The 19,512-nt window shown below is 43.3% G+C and overlaps 1 protein-coding gene across 3 annotated transcripts in view; it reads right to left on the minus strand.

Annotated features, from left to right (window-relative positions):
- The window catches only part of STAB2 (stabilin 2), a 77,936-nt gene that overhangs the window by 1,868 nt on the left and 56,556 nt on the right, over nt 1-19,512 (minus strand). For 2 of the 3 annotated variants that reach the window (XM_090143702.1, XM_031589737.2), the window contains 24 exons: nt 17,587-17,706; nt 16,994-17,041; nt 16,315-16,398; nt 16,090-16,236; nt 15,584-15,715; nt 15,185-15,244; nt 14,565-14,741; nt 14,392-14,481; nt 13,445-13,591; nt 12,225-12,281; nt 11,714-11,837; nt 11,276-11,425; nt 9,348-9,452; nt 8,846-8,953; nt 8,218-8,411; nt 7,091-7,232; nt 6,655-6,788; nt 5,694-5,859; nt 5,445-5,551; nt 5,038-5,157; nt 4,016-4,174; nt 2,858-2,965; nt 1,430-1,558; nt 275-394 (listed from right to left, as the gene is read on the minus strand). In XM_090143702.1, coding sequence (XP_089999828.1) covers nt 275-394; nt 1,430-1,558; nt 2,858-2,965; nt 4,016-4,174; nt 5,038-5,157; nt 5,445-5,551; nt 5,694-5,859; nt 6,655-6,788; nt 7,091-7,232; nt 8,218-8,411; nt 8,846-8,953; nt 9,348-9,452; nt 11,276-11,425; nt 11,714-11,837; nt 12,225-12,281; nt 13,445-13,591; nt 14,392-14,481; nt 14,565-14,741; nt 15,185-15,244; nt 15,584-15,715; nt 16,090-16,236; nt 16,315-16,398; nt 16,994-17,041; nt 17,587-17,706 — 2,928 coding nt within the window. Of the gene's footprint in view, nt 1-274; nt 395-1,429; nt 1,559-2,857; nt 2,966-4,015; nt 4,175-5,037; nt 5,158-5,444; nt 5,552-5,693; nt 5,860-6,654; nt 6,789-7,090; nt 7,233-8,217; nt 8,412-8,845; nt 8,954-9,347; nt 9,453-11,275; nt 11,426-11,713; nt 11,838-12,224; nt 12,282-13,444; nt 13,592-14,391; nt 14,482-14,564; nt 14,742-15,184; nt 15,245-15,583; nt 15,716-16,089; nt 16,237-16,314; nt 16,399-16,993; nt 17,042-17,586; nt 17,707-19,512 lie in introns of those variants that run through there. The other variant, XM_090143708.1, reaches the window with a different exon arrangement.

Genomic DNA, 19,512 nt, shown 5'->3' on the forward strand with positions numbered 1-19,512 from the left:
CCTCCCTGGGCAGCCTGTGCCACGCCTGCACCACTCTTTCTGGGAAGAAATGTTTCCTAATATCCAACCTGAACCTCCTCTGGAGCAGCTTAAGGCTATTACCTCTTGTTTAGTTCCTGGCAGGGCTGAGATAGAAAAGCCAGGAATTTCAATGATATTTTTTTCAAATACTTTTTCCAAGTGGAAAATTTTTTAATAATTTTTTTTTCTCTTTTATAAGATCACTCCTTGTACTATGATCTTAGTTGTGTTCCAAATAAAATTTAACACTTACTGAGAAAAGATCGTAAGTAGGTTCTGATGGAGTCAGCGCAGAAGAACTTTCGTATGACGGGTTGCTGATATTTGAAGGCTGGGGCTTGTCCAGTGATGTTACATCAGTGTCATCTTTTGACTATGTAAAATAACACAGGCAATCTTAAAATCCATCCTCCTGCTACGGTGCCTTAAGTGGGGCACTTAACCTTCTCTACTGACTAGTGCAGTGCTGTGAATGAACTGGCTTTAATGTCTAAGTCTGTGTCTCCAGACATGAACTCTGCCCTGGGTGTTGTGTTGTCTTGGATCACTTAATGTTCAAACATTTTCCCCCCTTAAGTCACTGTGAAGAACGGGACAGGAAGTACTGTGCTGGCATTGTGCCTAGCATGAAAAGTACGTGCTTGTTCTTAAGTGTGCTTGCTGCTGTGATATAAAAATACAAGCATTTCCTCTGGTTCATGGCTCCTTTTTTATTTCTATAATACTATACATATACGGAAGCTAGAATAGGAGGGAGTTTCTGATTGCTTTCTTTGGGATTGATTTTGTAACACTTTTTTTTGTCACACTTCACTGTCTCTGGATAGCTTGGCTTCTACTGGCTGATTCTGCATCATCAAGATGCTCTGTGAGGCTAACAAAATTAGAGAAAGCAAGCATGAGAGCACATCGGTATAAGAATTTATACTTCTCAATCTGCTCTGATTTGCTTGTCACTCAATCCAGCCTTTTTTCCTTATTGAATGTCTGAACCTCTAGAGCCATAGAACTATTAGCAGTGCCAGGGAAGGGAGGGGAAGAGAGTAAGTTCACCTCTAAGTTGTTCAACTGATCTGCTTCCCTAAAGCTGACATTTCTGGAGACAAGGCCTTCTGCATTGGTGCTGTACGGATGTAAGCTTTTGGCCAGGCCTTGCTGTTGGTAGTGTCAGCGAGAGCAGGAGCCCTGGCAGTGCCCTCCAGGGTGGTGCAACAGGCAAAGTAACTGAGTTCAAGCCAAATGTGGGAGCCTTTGTCATGTGTCAATGTGAGCAGTTCAAGCGTAAAGCGATCTGCAATGTTTCTAGCTTAATAAAATGTAAGGATGTAACTTGGAGCCTGTGAGATCTGGAAAGCATAGTGGGTCTGGGAAGTGCGGAGTGCGTGCCTTGCACTCCTCTGCCTCTTACCTTGAAGTGTTGGAAGCCTGTGCTTTTCCTCCTGAATCGGAGGTACGAGTATCCAATGAAGGCCACGACTCCAATAACCAGGCAGATGCCAAAGAATATCCCTGTCCCTGTACTGGCGTGGAGATGAACCTGGAAGCGTGGACAGGGTGAGCTATGGGTGTGCGCTGATTGCCTGCCAGCACCTCAGCACTGTGACGTCTCCCTGAGCTACACCTGAAGTCCTCAGCTGCTTTTGTGGTGGAGTTCCCCACTACGTGATCCCCAGAGACCTTTGAATATGACCTTCTGATAATAACTAGAATTTGGGTGCTACATACTAGACAATGGTTTTGGTACAGCTTCAGCTTGTTTGTGTTTTGAAATATCCAGAATAGACTGTTTTATGCATATGCATAACTTCTTAATAAATTCCTAGGCAAAGAGCTGAAAGAAATTTACACGTAATCTGGATTTAACCTACATGGGAAGAATGTTTCCAAACTGGGTTGGTGGTTTGCCTTCTGCAGCCCTGTGGCCTGTTACAAACTGCAGTCCTGAAGGGAACTGCTGTTTTTGTGCTGGTGATAATTTTGTCTGAAGGTTCTAGGGTGCTCAGGATGTAGTTTCCCAACCACTGTGCTCTTTGCTGGTAATCCTGAGAGTGAAGAGGGGTCTCCAGTGGGGAAGAGAGTCCTATACAGTTACTCTGGCTTTTTTTTTGTAATGCCTCTGTGGCCTTCTCCTTAGAGAAAAGGTTTATACCTATATCCTGGCAAAAACAATCCCTTAATTATCCTGACTAATACACACTGCACTGAAGTATAGTGCAGTTGTATAGCTAAATTTTAGAAAATCTTTGGTTGCCCTCCTGCATTTGAGTTATGAAGAAAATAATATGTACAGTATTATTGTTGTGGTGCTATGGACTGACAGAAATGGTGTGTTATTTTGAATCGAGTGAAAGGACCCAAAGGAAGTGAGACCAGCCCTTTTTGCACTGCGTTGCTTTGCCATGTGCTGTTGGGTTTGGCTTGGCTGCTCTTCCTCACGGATGGGATAACTGGAGCCATGGCAGGAATTACGTGTGCAAAAAAATAATCTGAGTTTTCAAAACACTTGGTTTTGGAAAGGAAGAAGTGCAAAAACCAACAGTAACAAGTTTCCCTCAGAAGCTTGAAAGATGCTTTTGGGAAAATTCAAAGGGATCTTTATAAAAGCTTGGATGAGTGCAAAACAGCTGAAGAGATTGAATTGAATTGAAAAAAAAATATGGGAAGAACAAGCTTTGCTAGCACTTTGTTCTCACCCTCTGAATTTCTTTCAATATAACCTTTTAAACTGAAACAGTGTATATGGGGGGGGGAAGTGGGAATATATGAATATCAGAAATTAATTTGGGATATAAGCCATAGCCACCTCCCACTATCCCAGAAGTCCCTATGTACTTACAGGTGCTGGCGGAGCCCGCAGAGGCTCTGAAATGACATGGATTATCCCATTGGAAGCAACTATATCCCACTCAACAATAGCACTTCCATCCACATATCTGGTCTCAGTCTACCAGGAGAAAGAACAATGAGATCTGAGCTCTGGCCCTCCTGCCTTGGGAGCTTATTTCCCCAGCTACTGTGTCAGATATTAACACATTGAGAAAAATCACTGGGGGGCTCCCAGCACTGCCCCACTGGACATCTGCTTAGGATGATCCCAGGCTTGTCATGGCTCTCCCGCATGTAGAATAGCCTTCATCCTTACCTTCTATAGTGCCTGCAGGCTTTTCTTTCTTTTTTTCTCCTCCCTCTACTGGAAAGTTACCAACAAACTTTATGAATGCCAGCTAAACTGCTGCTCTTGTCTCTCCTGCCCTTGCTCTGTTCTCTCCTGTAACTCTGCCTGTCTGAAAGAAGGGTTGACCCAAGGCTGTATCCCCATGCTGCAATGCCTTCAGGCTGTCTGAGCTGCATGTTGGAGTATGGCTGCTTGCAGATGTGTACGTTTGCAGTTTGCCAGCTGCTATCATAATCATGGAATCATAAAATCATTACAATTGAAAAAGTCCTCTAAGATCATTCAGTCCAACCACCAGCCCATCCCACCATGCCCCTGACCATGTCCCTCAGTGCCACATCCACATGGTTCTGGAAGACCTCCAGGGATGGTGACTCCACCATCTCCCTGGGCAGCCTGTGCCACTGCAGCACCTCTCTTTTGGAGGAGAGATCCAACCTAATATCCAACCTAAACCTTCCCTGGAATAACGAGGCCATTATCTCTTGTCCTGTCATTCTTACTTGGGAGAAGAAGCCAATTCTCACTTCACTACAACCTCCTCCAGCAATAAGGTCTCTCCTGAGCTCCTCTTCTTCAGACTGAACGATCCCAGTTTCCTCAGCTTCTTCTCATAAGACTTGTGCTCCAGAAAGCTCTACTGCCCTTTGGACATGCTCCAGTCCCAGCTCTGCCTACCCCAGGAGCACTAGTCTTCTCAGTTCAGCCTCTTATTGTTGCTGGCTGTAGCCTCACAGTGTTGCTCTTCAGATCAGCACATTAACTGATTAGAGAGTAAAGGATGAGAGAGAAAAAGCTGGGGATTTCTTACAAAGGTACCTGTTCAGTGGAAGGAGCTTGGTATTCTTCTCCCCTGTTGTCTGTAATTAGAAGTTTTTCCCCAAGACGAGTCAGGAGAGTGGTTCCATTGCTCAAGTCTTCATAAAACACGATACTGGCATTAGATAAATGATACTCAATGTCTCGACCAGACAGTGTCTAAAAATCAGAAAGAAATACAAGGAATGTTAATCAGTTCCTTTAATCCACTGGATTTACCTCCAGCCAGAGTGCCTGTGACCTTTTTCCTCTCTGCTATTAATGTTTAAGCAAGTGCAGTACAGGACAAGGTCTATTGGGAAACCTGCATGCAAACAGTGGGGAGGATCCTCCAACCCTGCTGGCTTTTGGCTGCTGCAGGCTACATCTTGGCTGTGCTGGCACAAAGGGTTTTACTTTCTTGCGACCTGAAGCGATGAGCCTTGTAGATACTCAAAATAGCCTGATGCAAGGCAAAGCTTAAACTCGTAGGAATTGAAATCTCTTGTGTGCTGCTTTTAATAAGTGCACAGCCTTATACCTGAGTGGCTTATCACTTTGGGACAGATGGAGAAGTCCTGACCTCATCTCTGTGGCTGGGGTTGCACCTCAGCTGTTGGAGGCAATGTTTCATGGAAGGAAGGAAAAAAGGATAGGCACAGGAATGAAGCTAGGACTAGCCTTCTTTAAAGCATTTGCAAGAAATATCAGAAGTACTGCTTTCTTTGAATAATCGAGCTTAATGAAGCCAGGGGAGATTTCATGTCAGACACCTTTAGAGCTGGATGACTAAAATCCGTGATGGAAAATTCTTTGGGGTGACTCAGACTTTCAGTAACTTAGTATTCCTGACTACAGAAGGAAAGCAGAGGGTGTGAAATTAACTCTTCCAGAAGCACAGTTCACGCTATATGGGATTACAAAGAAATCGTGCCATACAAAGACTGTTTTTTAATTGAGATTGCATCAAGGTAGAGAAACCCATGAGTGGCTGTTTAGAAAGTGCTATTGAAATGAAGGAAGAAAGGTGAAAAAACCCTTGCCTGATTTTCCCTTAATCCACTATCATTTGGAGCGAAGAGTGTGGCATGCACTGACAGGTCGGTGAGGTACCGCAGGAATGCTTTCCCTTTCCGTGAGCTGTTGGAATAAGCCATGATTTTCTGGGCAGAAACAAAATTCAGCTTTAGTGAAAGGCAATTGTGAGATAAAAAGATGTCATATGAGTAACAATAAGAGGTTTCACTTTCTGTTCCCTACACTGGCTGTGGACAACAGCCAGCACTAAGTTACTAAGGGGCATAGTTTAGTGGGGAAATATTGGTGGTAGGTGGATAGTTGGACTGGATGATCTTGGAAGTCTTTTTCAACCTTGGTGGTTCTATGAATCTATGACAGTGTTTGGGTGCTGAGACAGCCCGGTTATCCCTGTGCCTGTGGCAGGCCGTACCTCCAGGAAGTTTGTGAGCGTGGGGAAGGACATCAGCACTTGCAGCAGGTTCCCACTGCAGGAGGAACCATCCCCCACGTAGCCTGGCCTGCAGGTGCAGTTCACCTCTGGAATGCACAAACACAGACAGCTATGTGGGCCAGTGCCCTTTTCTAGGCAGTTTTGGTTCTCCTTGTTCTTGGCTGCCAAAAGTACTCAAAATAGGGCTGCTGCTCCCCTTTGCAGTGAGGCTGAGATGACCATTCTCACCTTTTTCCCTGTAGCAGAAGACATCCCATGTTTCACTCAGGTTGACCCTTCTCCCGTAGTCCACAATGCCGACGTACCCGGCACCACAGTTTGGTGATGAGAAGGCAGTAGGGTAGCCCACCCTTTGGCCATCCAGCCAGCCAGCTGCACACAGGTGGTACCGCGCCTGCAAAACCACAAGGGAGAGAACATGGGGAGAGCTGGGTTGTGGGGCCAGAGCTGCCGATGGACAGGGACAGCATCTGACACCCTCCAGCCCACTTTTGGGAATCTGAGTGAACTCCCTGCCTTGCAGCTTGCTCTGCTTTTGCTGCTCCCTGCCCTTCCAGCCCTTCTGTTGCTGCAGAAGGAGTCTGGCTGTGGTCCAGCCTCATATTTTGTGAAAAATGTCTCTCAACCATGAGCATCTTCCTTCCTTCCTTCCTTCTGCAGATGGGAAGGAGCCAGAACGGCACAGTTTGGCTCACCCTACTGAAAACAAGTTTTATAAACCTGAGATGTGATGTGATGATGCTTATCCCACTGACATCAACCATGTGTTGCCTACAGCACACTCAAGAAAAAGAGTGTGGAAATGGCTCTGCTAAATTAACAGTAATCCTAGAGCATTACATTAATAAAAATAAAAAAAATCCAAACATAGATTTAACTCGTACATTTCTTGTAGAAGAGCTAACAATTACAACTCTCATGAAAACCCTCTGCAGGTCTGACTTTATTCTCTGGAAAACTGGAAACAAAGATTTGGCAACTGAATTGTTTTCAGTGCTGTATGAGCAGGCACAAATCCCATAACCAGTCTGAAAACTGCTCCCAGGCAAACATATCCTGGGGTGACAGAGAGGAAGAAAGGTTAGAACACAAAACTTATTGGCACTGAGCAACCGCCTTGCTCTTCCTTCCCATTTACACCGTGGCTAAATCCACACTGGGGACTCCTCCTGCAGCGAGCCTACATCACCTTCTGTGCGTACAGCAGCTGGTTGTATGTGGCGACGGTGGCTGACTCGTTGGCACAGGCTTCCTTTGCCTTCTCGTAAGTCATTTTGTACTGGCCCTGGGGGGACCGTAAATGGAAAACTCCAACTGTCGTGTCTGCAAAAAGAGAAAGGGACAAGCTCTTCCTGATGGGGCTTCCACTTCTGGATTAAAAATCAACTGTGCTTGGTTATAATATCTGTGACTTTTATGAAATATAGTTAGGACAGACAGGGAATCCTGGGTAATATTTCTACCTGGAATGCCATCATCTGTTGCTTCATAAGCCCAGTATTGCAAAAGTATTTAATGTTCTAAGCTGAGCTGTATTTACATCTCATTGTTTCCAGTGGATATAGGTAGAGGACTGGGGATCTTACAGACACAAGGATCCAGGCCAGATGGTGTGCCATCCTCACCTTGGAAATGGAGATCGGTGCAGTCTGCATCAGGGTGGCACTGCCCATTGTTCTGCAAGCAGCGGTCAAGAGGAAGCTGCATCACTGAGCAGTTCAGCCCATCACCGATGTAGTTGTTTTTACAGTCGCACTTGCGTTTGTCCTGGTTGGGGGGAGAATAAAAAAAGCCAAGGCAAGTATTTCACTGACATAAAAGCGGTATTTCACACAACATACTGAACTGTTGGAAAAATGTCACTTGATACAGCCAGGAGTGGGCAAACAGAAAAGTTGCTACTAACAACCGTGATTCAACAGACTGCAAACTGTCACACTGTTGTTTCTTCTTTTAGGCAAAACATTTATGCACGTACCTAGGTGTTTTGCTAAATAAATGCCAAGGCATAATTCCATCCACAAAGCTAATAATGTGCGTTGGGGAATTATGTGACATGTAATTAAGACAAACGGATGACACACCAATCAAAATTATATCTAAATGACAGCGTGGAAGCATGAAAGGAATTTAGCAGTCCACTGATCGTAATAAATTGGAAACTATAAACCTGACACAACCAGGGACTGTGATGGTTTGCAGCTGGAATGGATTAGCAGCGAGGCTTTTCTAGATAGTTCCTGGAAGACACATCACGCAAACCACCAAAATGGAACAGACAGATGATCCAAAAGCAAGACAAGACAAATGCTGGATCAGATCACTGACACAAGTTTTCCTCAAGCTTTGATCTTTTGTGTCACGAATCATGTGGCTGCAGGAGTTATCTAAGGGTCTCATCAACCAAAAAGTGATGTTATTCTCCCAACTGTCCCTAGGTTTAGACACCAATAAACACACAGTTTCATGCTGCCAAACTGCTATTGCAAATAGGGATAGCCAAGAAGGGAAGGCTAAAAAAGAGGACAGATGAACTACGCATGCAAAACATTCTATCTACTGTAGCATCCTTTTTCTCAGCCCTCATCTGGAAGGATGCCAAAATGGACATGGAAAGTAGACCGGAGTCACATTGTTCTGGGAAATGGGGCTCTGAGAGGCAGAGAGTGTGATCCAGCTGGGAAGAACACTTGTTGGCACCAGGAAGAAGTGTCTCAGACTTCCCTATAAAGATCCAAATCATTCAACTTACAGGCCCTATGACAGTGCAAATAGCATGTTCGTGGCAGCCTCCATTGAATCCATCGGCACAAGGGTTTATAGGAAGGCATGTGAAGCCATCTCCTTTGTATCCCTTCTGACAGTTGCAGAAGATCTTCACCCCAAGCTGTGTGCAGTTGGCTGCCTTGTGGCAGCCACCATTGTTCTGTTTGCAGAGGTCTGCAGCTGTGCAAGGAAAAGAAAATGCATAAGTAAAGTTTGCTTTTAAAGGGTTTGTTCCTCTCAAAGGCAAACCACCTCCAGTTTGTTTTTTTAAGGCACATTAAAAATACTAGAACATCTCTTTGGGTAAAAATGCTATTTGAGTTTCCTGAGGCACCCTTGCAGTTGCACAATAGCTATCCCTTAAGGCTCTGAAGCACTTAGCAGACACCCTTGCTTTAAGAGACATAGCACCAACACCCGGAGATTCTGCTTTATCTCTTGGCAGCCCAGAAGAGCCACCTTTAGGGGACTCTGCTCCATCCAAGGTGAATTTGGAGGAGGCGAGAAACCTGGCTTGAAAGTGACTGTTACTGCAGTGATGCTACTGCGGAGCTGCCTTGCCTAGAGCCAGTGAAGGGGATCCTGTAAGTGCAATACTGTGAGAGGGAGCTCACCTGTGCACGTGATTCCATCCCCATTGTAAAGTGGCTTGCACTGGCACGTGTTGTTCTCCATGCAGACAGCGTTGGCAGAGCAGCTTGGAGAACACACTGGTGGCAAGGCTGTGAGGAAGGCAAAACAGCTGGGATGTAGATAGTATTTGCATTGCAATACTCTTGCTTCATATAGATAGGAACACCCTCATACAAGTCTTGCTAACTAGAAAACTTGTACAATTTTTTTTTATGACTGATTAACTCTTTGGTAGTACCTTTCAGGGAGGGAAGCATTCATATTCCCATCTCATGGAGGGGAGATAGGGAGGTGAAAGGATTTGCTCACAGTCTGGAGCAGTGTTAGGGATGCTGCTTTTGGGACTCCCTCACTTTCCAGCGAGAGCTTCTGGCATAACCAGTATTTTTTTTTCACTCTCGTCTGTGCAACCCCTCTGTTGAGTTGTGAATGCTGTGAGCACCTATCTCCAAGTAACAGAGTTCAGGGAGCAGAGGCAGATACCCAGCTTGTTTTCGCAGAGCCGGCCAGTCCATCCCGTCTCACAGAAACATCGTCCTGTCCCTAAATATCCTTCCTCACACTGCCCGTTGTTCTTGCATTCACAGGCTGCAAAAGAAACGCATGAAGATCATTTACAGAGTCGTCGCTGGGAAAGCAGAAGATATTTCCATAGAGAAGCCTTCCTTAGGCTCTCAGTTTAGGTACATTATTTCCTAGAAATAACTTAGCTAAGTTTCACCTCACAGTTTTTCACCATGAGCTGAGTCATACAGACGACCTGACTGCCCAGGGTGGTTGGACAGCCTCCATTCTCAGAGCTTCTCAAGTCCTTTCAGTTCTACTTTGAACTGCATGGCCTGAGCTTAGAGCTGACCCTGCTTTGGGCACGGGTTGGACTCGAGACCTCTTAACATCCCTTGCAACATAAATTATCCCGTGATTTATGGCTGTAGAACTAGCATTAGTTCACTAGCATTATTCACTTTGAAAATGAATACTGACCAGCAAAGTGATAGGAGTAGGAAACCTCCCACAGAACTACAGCAGGAAGGATCTAATGGCTGAGATGAAGACTCAGCGTGATCCTGCCCTAATAAGTAACAGCTTCCAGTTGCAGGAAAGCCCTCAGCTGGAGAGCACTGTGGCCCGGGGGAAGAAAGAGTTTGGTTGCTGTGCAGGAGAAGGTCGGTCTGATTCAGGAAGTCAAATATGAGGTAAGTAAGTTATGCCGCAAAATATGGATAAGTTACACATCATGTCTTTTTTAAGTTTTGTGTATTTTTGCTTATGGCTTCCTTTTACTTATGGCATGTTATCCATTGTGCCCTAGAGATTCCTTTAATCTGTAGGTAATGTTTTTCTCTGCTCTTTTGGTGCTATAATAACTTATATACTGAGTTTGTCTTAAAACATTATTGATAGCTCTCTGTTATATAATGTAATGAACTAGTGTCTTTTCTTGCCTCATTTCACTTTCTCAAATATTCTTGTTTAAAGAGGGTAATGATATGAGACTTGGTCACACTTTGACTCTGTGAAAACTTGTTTCTGCTGTAAAGGAATTTCACCCTTTGGCTTTCTTCCATTTAGTTTGGTTACCCGATTCTTACTCAACATAAGTACATATTGAAAAGAAGTGGCTGTAAGACTTTTTTTTCCTGTTAGGTACCACAGTCTGAGTTTCAGAAAAGCAATTCCCATAGAGTTTGTGCTACAATGTGCTGTAAGATGGATAAGGTGGTGACATGAGTATTCCTGAGCAAGATGTGTTACTTTAATCCTAAAGATATCCAGCTTCTAACCTCCAACGCTATGTGTCTTGTGAGTGCTACAGGTGTACACAGTTAGAATGGAAGAGTTAACGTTGAAACTTCTAATTTGAAGGCTTTATGTTGGGAAAATATTTAAGTTTAAGGGATGTTGTCAATCCTCTTTTCACCTAAGTTACATTTTAAACCACAGTCAAGTGGATATATGAGCAATTCCTTGTCTGCCCTCCCTCTTCACAAATTGATTTCAACTCAGCGTCCTTTTTCTTCTCTTTTGCAAAAGCAGTGCATGGCCTTGGCCTCCTGTGATCCTTGAGGAGCCATTTTGCTAACTAAAATACTGACCAGTCCTGTATGAGAATGAGAAGGAAAGCAGTGCTGTAGTTGATACACTGAGACTGAGGCTCTGATTCCATTCCATGTCACTTATATATCATGCAAAAATAGGAGCTCTGCACAGAAAACTAAGAACACCTCTGTCCTCACTGCCTTTTCCTCCCTTTTGAGACCTTGCACCATCCCTCTGCATGAGGAGATGCTCAAGAGAAATGCTAGTGTTGAAAGGAGGAAGCATTTTTTTTGTTTGCTCAAAACCACATCATAGACAAAATGGTTCAGACTTGAGGTGGGCAGTAGTATGGAAATGAAACATAGACATACGCCTGCAGCTGGAGCCATATCTGCCTGGCAAGCACAGCTCACATGAAGTCCCATTGAAGCCACTGTAGCAGTGGCACTCTCCTGTGCCAGTGTAGCCATCGTCACAGTAGCCATGGCTATTGCATGGTGTCTCTGGACCCCCTGGGCAAGCTGAAAGTTTAAAAAAAAGGGAACAAGAGAATAACAATTAAAAAAGTGGATATTGAGCTCAAGGGCACGTATTCATTGCCACTATTCATTATTAATTGTTTTGTAAAACTTAGAACAAAAATAATGCCTGTAAATGAATCTCTGCTCAGGTTTGTACAAGCAGCTATTACAGATTTGACAGCAAATTTCATGCTCTGAGATCCCCGAGGTGCTTCTACAAATCCTGTGCACCCTTCCAGCCTCAGAAGGCACTGGCCTTCCTGTCCTTCTCACTGGGTGCTGCCCTACCTTGGCAGTCGGGCCCGAAGTACCCCTTGCAGCACTTGGCTGTGTGGATGACCATGGAGCAGTTCCTGCGGCAGCCTTCCCTCCGTAGCCCATAGGAATCATATGTGCACCTGTAGATCCCTTCCTGGGCATCGTGCATGGCAGTGCAGAGAGGTAGAAAACATAGGAAGATGAGTGCTATGTGGAGGTTTGATTATTTTTTAATCACCGTTTCTGATATGCATTGAGTTAAAATATGATGTAAGAAGCCTACATCTTTCCCACATAGCTTGCTAAGCTTGGCTAATGAGGTAGGGACTGATCAGAAGCACTTGCTACAAGATATGCCATGTGAGACCAACAGTCATCCCATGCCCAGCATGCCTTCAGACAGCTTTATGTTATTATATAAGACTGTGGTTTCACTACTGAGTTTTCCCTCTTTTTGCCAAGCAACTTATTCCAGTTTGTGTGTGTGAAGTACAGAGATGAGCAAGTTAGGCTGCTTAAATGCAAGATTTTAATGTATTACCTTTGGTTTTGTCCCTGGAGGGCATCTGGCACCACTGAAGCAGCTAGCACAGTACCCCTGTTGTACAAAATGTAAAAAAAAATAAGCATACTGGCAACAAAAGGCTATTTTAAGTAGATAAAAAGTGTCTGTTTTGTGTGAGCAGTAAATATGAGAAGAAAAGAATGTGTGTTTATCTTGCTTGAAACAGAATATAGCTTTGGAGAAAGGAGAGAACAACAACAAAATAGTTGCATTGATTTATTGCCATGAAATGCAATAAACGAATGTTTGTCCCAGAAGAAATCAACTCCTGATCTAAACAAGTAAGAAAATGAGATGGTGGATATTCTTTAAAAAAATATTCACATGGGACGCATAAGATCTGAGTGTATAATTTGAAGTATTGGTAATTGGTTACTTCTTGGGAAGCACAGGCGTTCTGGGGGAATGACATCCATTTCAATTAACCAAATAAGGAAACAAGAGGTAACTGAAGCTGATGGACTATGCAAAATTGTTGGTTTCCTGACTGAAATACGAATTCCAAGATATTTTTAGAATGATTACATGAAATTTTATTTACTTCTAAGTGATTTTTTTAATATGTTTTGAATTAAGCTAAAGTAAATTTGGTTTTTAAACCATTTTAAAATGTTTTGGTTTGAAAATAATGAAATTAACAGGAGTTTCAGAAGCAAAATCACAATCTGGGGAGCAAAGGTGGATGCAAAGGTGCCCAAGCCTAACAGGAAATTTGTGTTTCATCACCTTCACTTTGTCCTCTTCTAGCACCAAATGCCCACTCTCTGAAAAATGCCACCAGTAGGGTATTTTAGGTCAGTGATGAATCTCATAAGACCTCCATCTCTACCTGGAAGCTAACGTGGCCCTTTCTGGCAGTGCAGGTGTGCCCTGCGTGTGTTGCGAACATAGAAGATTGGTGGGTTTCAAAACTTCCCGATTGTAGGACATGTTGAAGTTCATCCATGCTAACTGTGTCAGTTTAGATGTGTTGCATGTTATTTCAGTGAAAGCAAGAAATGTGAGAGACCAAGAGCCTGTCTCCAACAAGTGTGACAGAAACAAAGCACAGGTGAAAGCAACCTGAAGTGATGGAACCTAATCTCGCTAGTGCCAAAGCTGCTGAGAGCACTGACCCATGTCCTTCTGCAGGCAGGGTTTGGCCCATGGGCTGTGTCTTTGCAGAGTGGTAGTATGACAGAAACAGATGGACTAACCATGATGTCCACAGTGAAGAAGCTGTCACAGCGGCCCCCCAGGCTGGGGTCCATCAGCAGGCAGTCTATGCCGTAGGCAATGCCCCCATCAAACTCCAGCTGCCGCTGCACAATCTTGCACTGTCTGTCGTTCAGGAAAAGTGTGCCCTGAGAGAGGAGATGGGGAGAGAGTGTGACAAATGGTGAGGCAGTTTTCTGTGGGGCCAGACCAGATCCAGATTCTGAATAGGAATCAGGGAGGATTCTCCCCTTTAGGAATGCTCCTGATGTGCAATGGTGTGTCTATCTGTTCTGTAGGTAATGTTGATGTCTGCAGGCTCTTGAAACCAAATTAACTTCTTTTCCTAGGGTTCACAGTGCTAAAACCTCACTGTTGGGAAGATCCTTTTTGTTTCCACTAGTGGACTGGCCTACCTCAAATGCATTCTGGCTTGGTCACATTTTCAGAGGCAGATGCTTGTCAAAGAACATGTGAGTATGATCTGATGTGTTTGCAGAGAAAAAATGCTGCTGTTTTGGCTTAATGGGTTGCATACATACTTACAGTCTTAGTCTGTAAGTGATTACAAACCAGAGTTTGCACCCAGATGTTGTATTTACAAGTCTTCTGCCAAAGCCAGGTTCATACTAATAGTTTGTATTTCATTTTAGGAGAAGTCAGTGTGCTAAAGTTTTTTAGCTTTTCAGGTTACTGAGAGCGTTTTGAAGAAATAGCATCTTACAGGAGAGAAAATGACAGCTTTGAAAACTTGCAAACCAACCAGCATGCTGAACGGGGTAGGGTGGATGCACCAGTTTTGTGGCTGTTGACATGGACTGACAACAAGCAATTGAGTTTTGGTGTCACGGATCATTTCTAGGGACTATACACAGGCACAGCAGGGTTTATATGAGCTGATCCCATGGCAGAGATGAGGGGTGAAGGTGCTGGCATGGAAAATACTTACAATCTCTTTGTTATCCCCACAGCTAATGCTGAGGTTGGAGCCCTGCAGAGTCTTCAGCAAGGTGGAGCGGGGGAGTTGGTAGGCTAATATCTGGGAAGGAAGCAAAGAGATATGTGTGCTCAGACTCACTTGTTTCAACCTAGGCAATGCTCCTAAAAAAGCACAGGTCTCACCTCAGCATTACGGACAATGTGGAATTTGAGATACTGCACCAGTTTGTCTGTGTTGGACTTCTTGAAGAGGAAGTCCTGCTGCTCCTGGGGCAGCCTGCGGATAGCTGTGTCCGTGGGCCAGAAGAGTGTCACAGGTTTGTGAATGGGATCGTTGATCAGCCCAAGCAATTTGTTTTTCTGCAACAAGCAAAATACTTCTCTGCATGCGTGTAATTAATGCTCTCTCTAAAATGATGTTGACCCTATCAGGTGAATACTGGTATAACTGGGATGCAGTGGTTACTGGCTTGCAAATGTTGTGACTTTGAGAACTACTGCTGAGTTGCTCAAGTTGAGCTATACAACCCAATTTTCTGAAGTGCTTCAGCTGTCCACCAAAAGTCAGGCTGTGAGCTCAGCTAAGGGGTGAAAGACAATATTTGGTTTGAACACTGGTCATATGATCTGACTTACTGTAGGACAGAGCTGAGCTGGGAATTGAAAGCTGGCTGTAAGTTTTTGGCTCCATTGAGCAGCACCCTGTCAGTGATATTGTATGCCATGTCTTTTTTTAAATTTTTTTTTTTTTTTTTAAGCATTTTAAACATGTTCCTAATGCCTGCTGACTCTTGTGCACTTACCTCTAGCAAATTGCTGAACAGGACATATCCATGTTTGGCTGCAACTATTTCAAGGCTTTCCTACAAAGAAAGCAGTAGCCAGTAGATAAATGTAATAAATACATTATAAATGTATTTAAAACACAGATATTGTCTTGATTTCCCCTTTAAGTGTTACTGCTTTTTTGTTGTTTGTTTGTTATGAAAACCATTGAAGAAGCCTCTTACACTATTCTTAGCATTAATGTACTTCCTGAATGAATTTTAAATATAGCATTTAACTTCTTGGGCAGTGTCAAACTATTTTTATGGAAGGTCTTCTTAGTATCACTACTTTATGTAAGACTTGCATAATAACAACAGTTACTATTAGGTAATATAAAAGCCCCATAGTTGAGAATGACCATGAGCTGCACTTACCCTCTTAGAGCCTGGGGGGAAATCCTGAATGTGTGATGGGACCAGGATTTGGTTTATGACATGAATCACGCCATTTGTACCAACAGTGTCACTGGATATAATTTCAGCTTTATTGTTCAAATACAGAGAGTTCTGAAAAGGCAATTAAAAATATTTTCTGTGGGCTCTTGTTGGATGATGAAGCTGCTGCCAAATTTCTTTGATATGGTATCTTTATGTGCAACAAGTAGTGGTTTTAATAAATTACCCCTTGCAAGCATGATAAGCATGGAAAACAATGGAACCAAACCCCAGAGTTGAAAGGTAAAGGAACTCTCAAAGCAAGGTTGACACAACTCCAGTGTCAACATGGCAGGTAAGTACTGCGCATTTTGGCTAATTGACTTTTTTTTTTTAATACTACATTTATTCTTATGCATCAGAGAAGGTAAGGAAACATCCCATTTTTGAACAAGGCTGAATGAGCCCAGCCTGTTCAGACCCTTACCTCTTCTTCACCATGTTACCTGAGCATAGCTTATCTGTATGGGGTCCCCATGCAGAGAAGTGATGTTTGTGAGTGTTGTCAAGTCACTGTGCAACAGGCTGGCACAGCCCACCATGTGGTACCTGAGGATTTGAGCCATCACCCCTTTGGCAAGCCACCCCTTCACCTGCAACAGAAAGCAGAGGAATTGAGAAGCAGCTGAACAAGGTGCCTTCATCTGAAAACTCACAGCCTTCTTACTTACTCGCTGGTCGCTGTTTAATACTTTTGTGTGAGGTACGAACACAGTGAAAGGGCCTGGGTCAGCAATATCTCTGATGGACAAAGCCTGTCAGATTGGATGGGATAAAAGCAGTACAGTCATTAGTTTGCAATGATCACCAGTAATCTAAAATAAGCAGAGAGCTCTGCTGTAGTGGGATGAATTCATCCATCTACCATGGCAACAGAACTGAAGCTAGAATATAAGTCTAGTTGGCCAATATATATAGATCTGTGCTGTCCTGAGCTTGTGGGTAAACAATTGCTCCTGACATACACTGGAAAGCAGCGACAACTAGTAATGCACATCAGCATCCTGTGATGTTTTGGATATCTGGAGATGGTGTAGCAAAATGAAAATGCAGCTGTGGGAAGATTGATATTCACTCGCACTGGAATTTGTGAGAGAAGTACTGGTGAAAAATTCAGTTTTATGCTTGGTAAGGAGGCCTAATATTTCCTGGGGATTCTAGGGATTCTATAGCAGTTAATAGTTTAAATCAGAGCATCTCTGATGTCAGTGGCTTGTGATCCAAACCCAGTACCAATTATATCCAGCGATTTTGGCCAAGGACTTTTGGTACACAACAGATCCCTGCCTGTTCCCCTCTGCACATCCTGAGGCAAAACAAACGAACAAAAAAAGTCAGCACTTTTCTTACCTCCAAATGAAAATAAAACTTAGACGTGTTGAAGTTTCTGAGAAGTTCCTGCAATCAAGAACATGACTTTGTAACAATGCTGCAAATCTGGAGCAATGTGAATGGAATGCAACTAATTGCAACACTTGAAAAAAAGGAAATATCCAGCTTAGAGTTAATGCTGCCATTGCCCCTCTTCTATTCTTGCCTTGATCTATAAAAAAAACAGGCTTCTTTGAAACTTGAAACTACCAGTAGTAATGTGCTAGTGCTGCACTCATGACAATCATCCATCAGTGTAGTGGTTTTCTCTTGAAGCTCTGTTATCATTAAAGAGATCCCATAAGACAAAAACTAGCTTGTCAGTACTGGAAGGCTGCACTGCTGTGAATGTACTATGTATTATACCCATTTTTGTTTCGTTGTTGTTATCTAGCAATACCTAATTCTTACTCCTGGATTGTTGGATTAGGTTAATTGCAAATTCTGGGCTAGGGTTGCCAACTTATAAAAAAAAGTTTTAAAAAATAAAGGCACGTTTTCAATAGATAAGTTTTGTATTCAATAGCTATGTGAAGAGCAAGAAGGGACAGCAAACGTATGCAATACTTTACCCTGTGGATGTTGCCTCGGCATTTAAATCCATCTCCAATGTAATTTGGTTTGCAGGTGCAGGTCCGTTCTGTTAGCTCGGTGTCTTTACAGATGGCAAATTCACTGCATCCTCCATTATTCTTGTAAGATCAAAATTTAAAGTATTTCTTTGTTTCCAGGTGTAATAAAACAATTCTAATTTATCATTTTTATTCCCATGCATATAGGTTAGGAAGATTTAATTCAAAGTAGCTTTTAGAAACCTGATCTTACTGACACTTATCACTACGTATTTGTTCTTGCAAACAAGAAAGAACATTTAATGCACCCAAGAAATCACATAATTCTCCTTTTATCCAGATAATGTGCTTTGGAAGCAGAGGTGCACCCCAGCACTGCTTACCCTCTGGGAAAGCTGAGGGGTTCACAGCTTTGACCCATTGCGACATTAGCACGGGTTGCAGTAAAGATTTTATCCTGGACTTGACAGCAAATCAGGAGAAAATGAAGCTGTCTTGTTTTCTTTTGTGTGCTTGTTTTGTCCTTCTCAGTGCTGCTTATCCTTTGCCATGGGCAAAGTAGTGGAACATCCTTTGGGATCTCTCAGTGGGGCTGGCCATAACTAGTGAGTTTGGACATGCTTGCTATTTTTATTTTGCTACCTGTAGGTAGACTGTTGGCAGTCTTGGGTTTGCCACAGCTACTCATGAAGTTTTGCTGCAGAGAGGTTTGGCCATATCAGAGCTAGGTTAGTCTCTGGTCTGACAGTAACAAATATCAAGGCTATTTTTTTTAAATGGCAGGATTAGTAATGTGGAAGTTGCTAGAACATGGCATAGAAAAAAGCAAAGGACACAATGACTCATAATTTCAAGCTATTCTTTCTGTAGCTTCTGTCTTTGCTCTTGCTCTTTCATCTCAGCAACCTTTCAAGGTTAGAGAAAGCCTGCTGACAGGCCAGGCAGGGAGCGTAAGAATTATTGTTGCTGTGCTCAGTGCACAAAGAATTAATGTGTATGGGAGACTAGGTATGTCCTTGCTGCAGCCTGCCAAGAGGCAGTGCAATGCAGTTTGACAGAGCACTGCATTGCTTGCAAATACATGGCTTGCAGTGGTTGCGTGAAATGGAAGTGGCCTCAGGTGAAGGTCAGGGAGGGGAATGCCATGGGAAGGTCTGGGTTGCATTTTGTAAGGATAAGAAGGGCTTCTCAGTTTGCCCTGAGAAGATGTTCTTATTTATTTTTATTTATTTTTATTTTTAAGTCTGCATGGCTCTGGTCTTTGCTTCGTGGGAGTTTTGCCCCAGCTGAGCAGGTAGCCTGGGACCTTCATTGGGAACTTCTACTCCAGTCACTTCTCCAAACAACTGTTTGCCCCAGTATGGATTTGACTGGTAAACACCCAGCAATGGTGAGGACTTAGTGCTCTGATTTAGCAATCGAAACTTCAGCCTGAGAAGGGTATGTGTTTGTTGTCACCTGATCATTCCTCTCAATTAGGCCACCCAGATGTGGTCCCATATCACACCAGGGGGTTTAGTGACCGGAGAATATTGAAAATAAATGGTAGTTTTGACCTACTGTTGATTCCTTTTGCTTCTCAATCACCTTACTTTTGGAACAGCTATAGCCTACCTCCTGAGCACCCCCATTTTATATATATATATTTCATTGTAGGTAACCTGTAATAGTTCACACTGAGTTTTTCCTCATAATAGCTAAAATGTTGGTTAGACCTTTGGGACATGAACCCTAATTTAGCTAGTGGCTTTTTATAGGAATTCCATCATCTACTGAGAAGACATGATTTACATGATACCATTACAGTCTAGGATCTGTGTCTCTAGTGTCTCTAGATCTGATTTAAAGTTGTTTTTAAGACTCAGTGATGAGTCCAGGCATTTGTATTATGTCCAGGCTGTGGTCCAGGAAAAACTTTCACTGCAT

The sequence above is a fragment of the Phasianus colchicus genome, chromosome 1 (genome assembly GCF_987193195.1).
Source record: "Phasianus colchicus chromosome 1, bPhaCol1.hap1.1, whole genome shotgun sequence".
NCBI lineage: Eukaryota > Metazoa > Chordata > Aves > Galliformes > Phasianidae > Phasianus > Phasianus colchicus.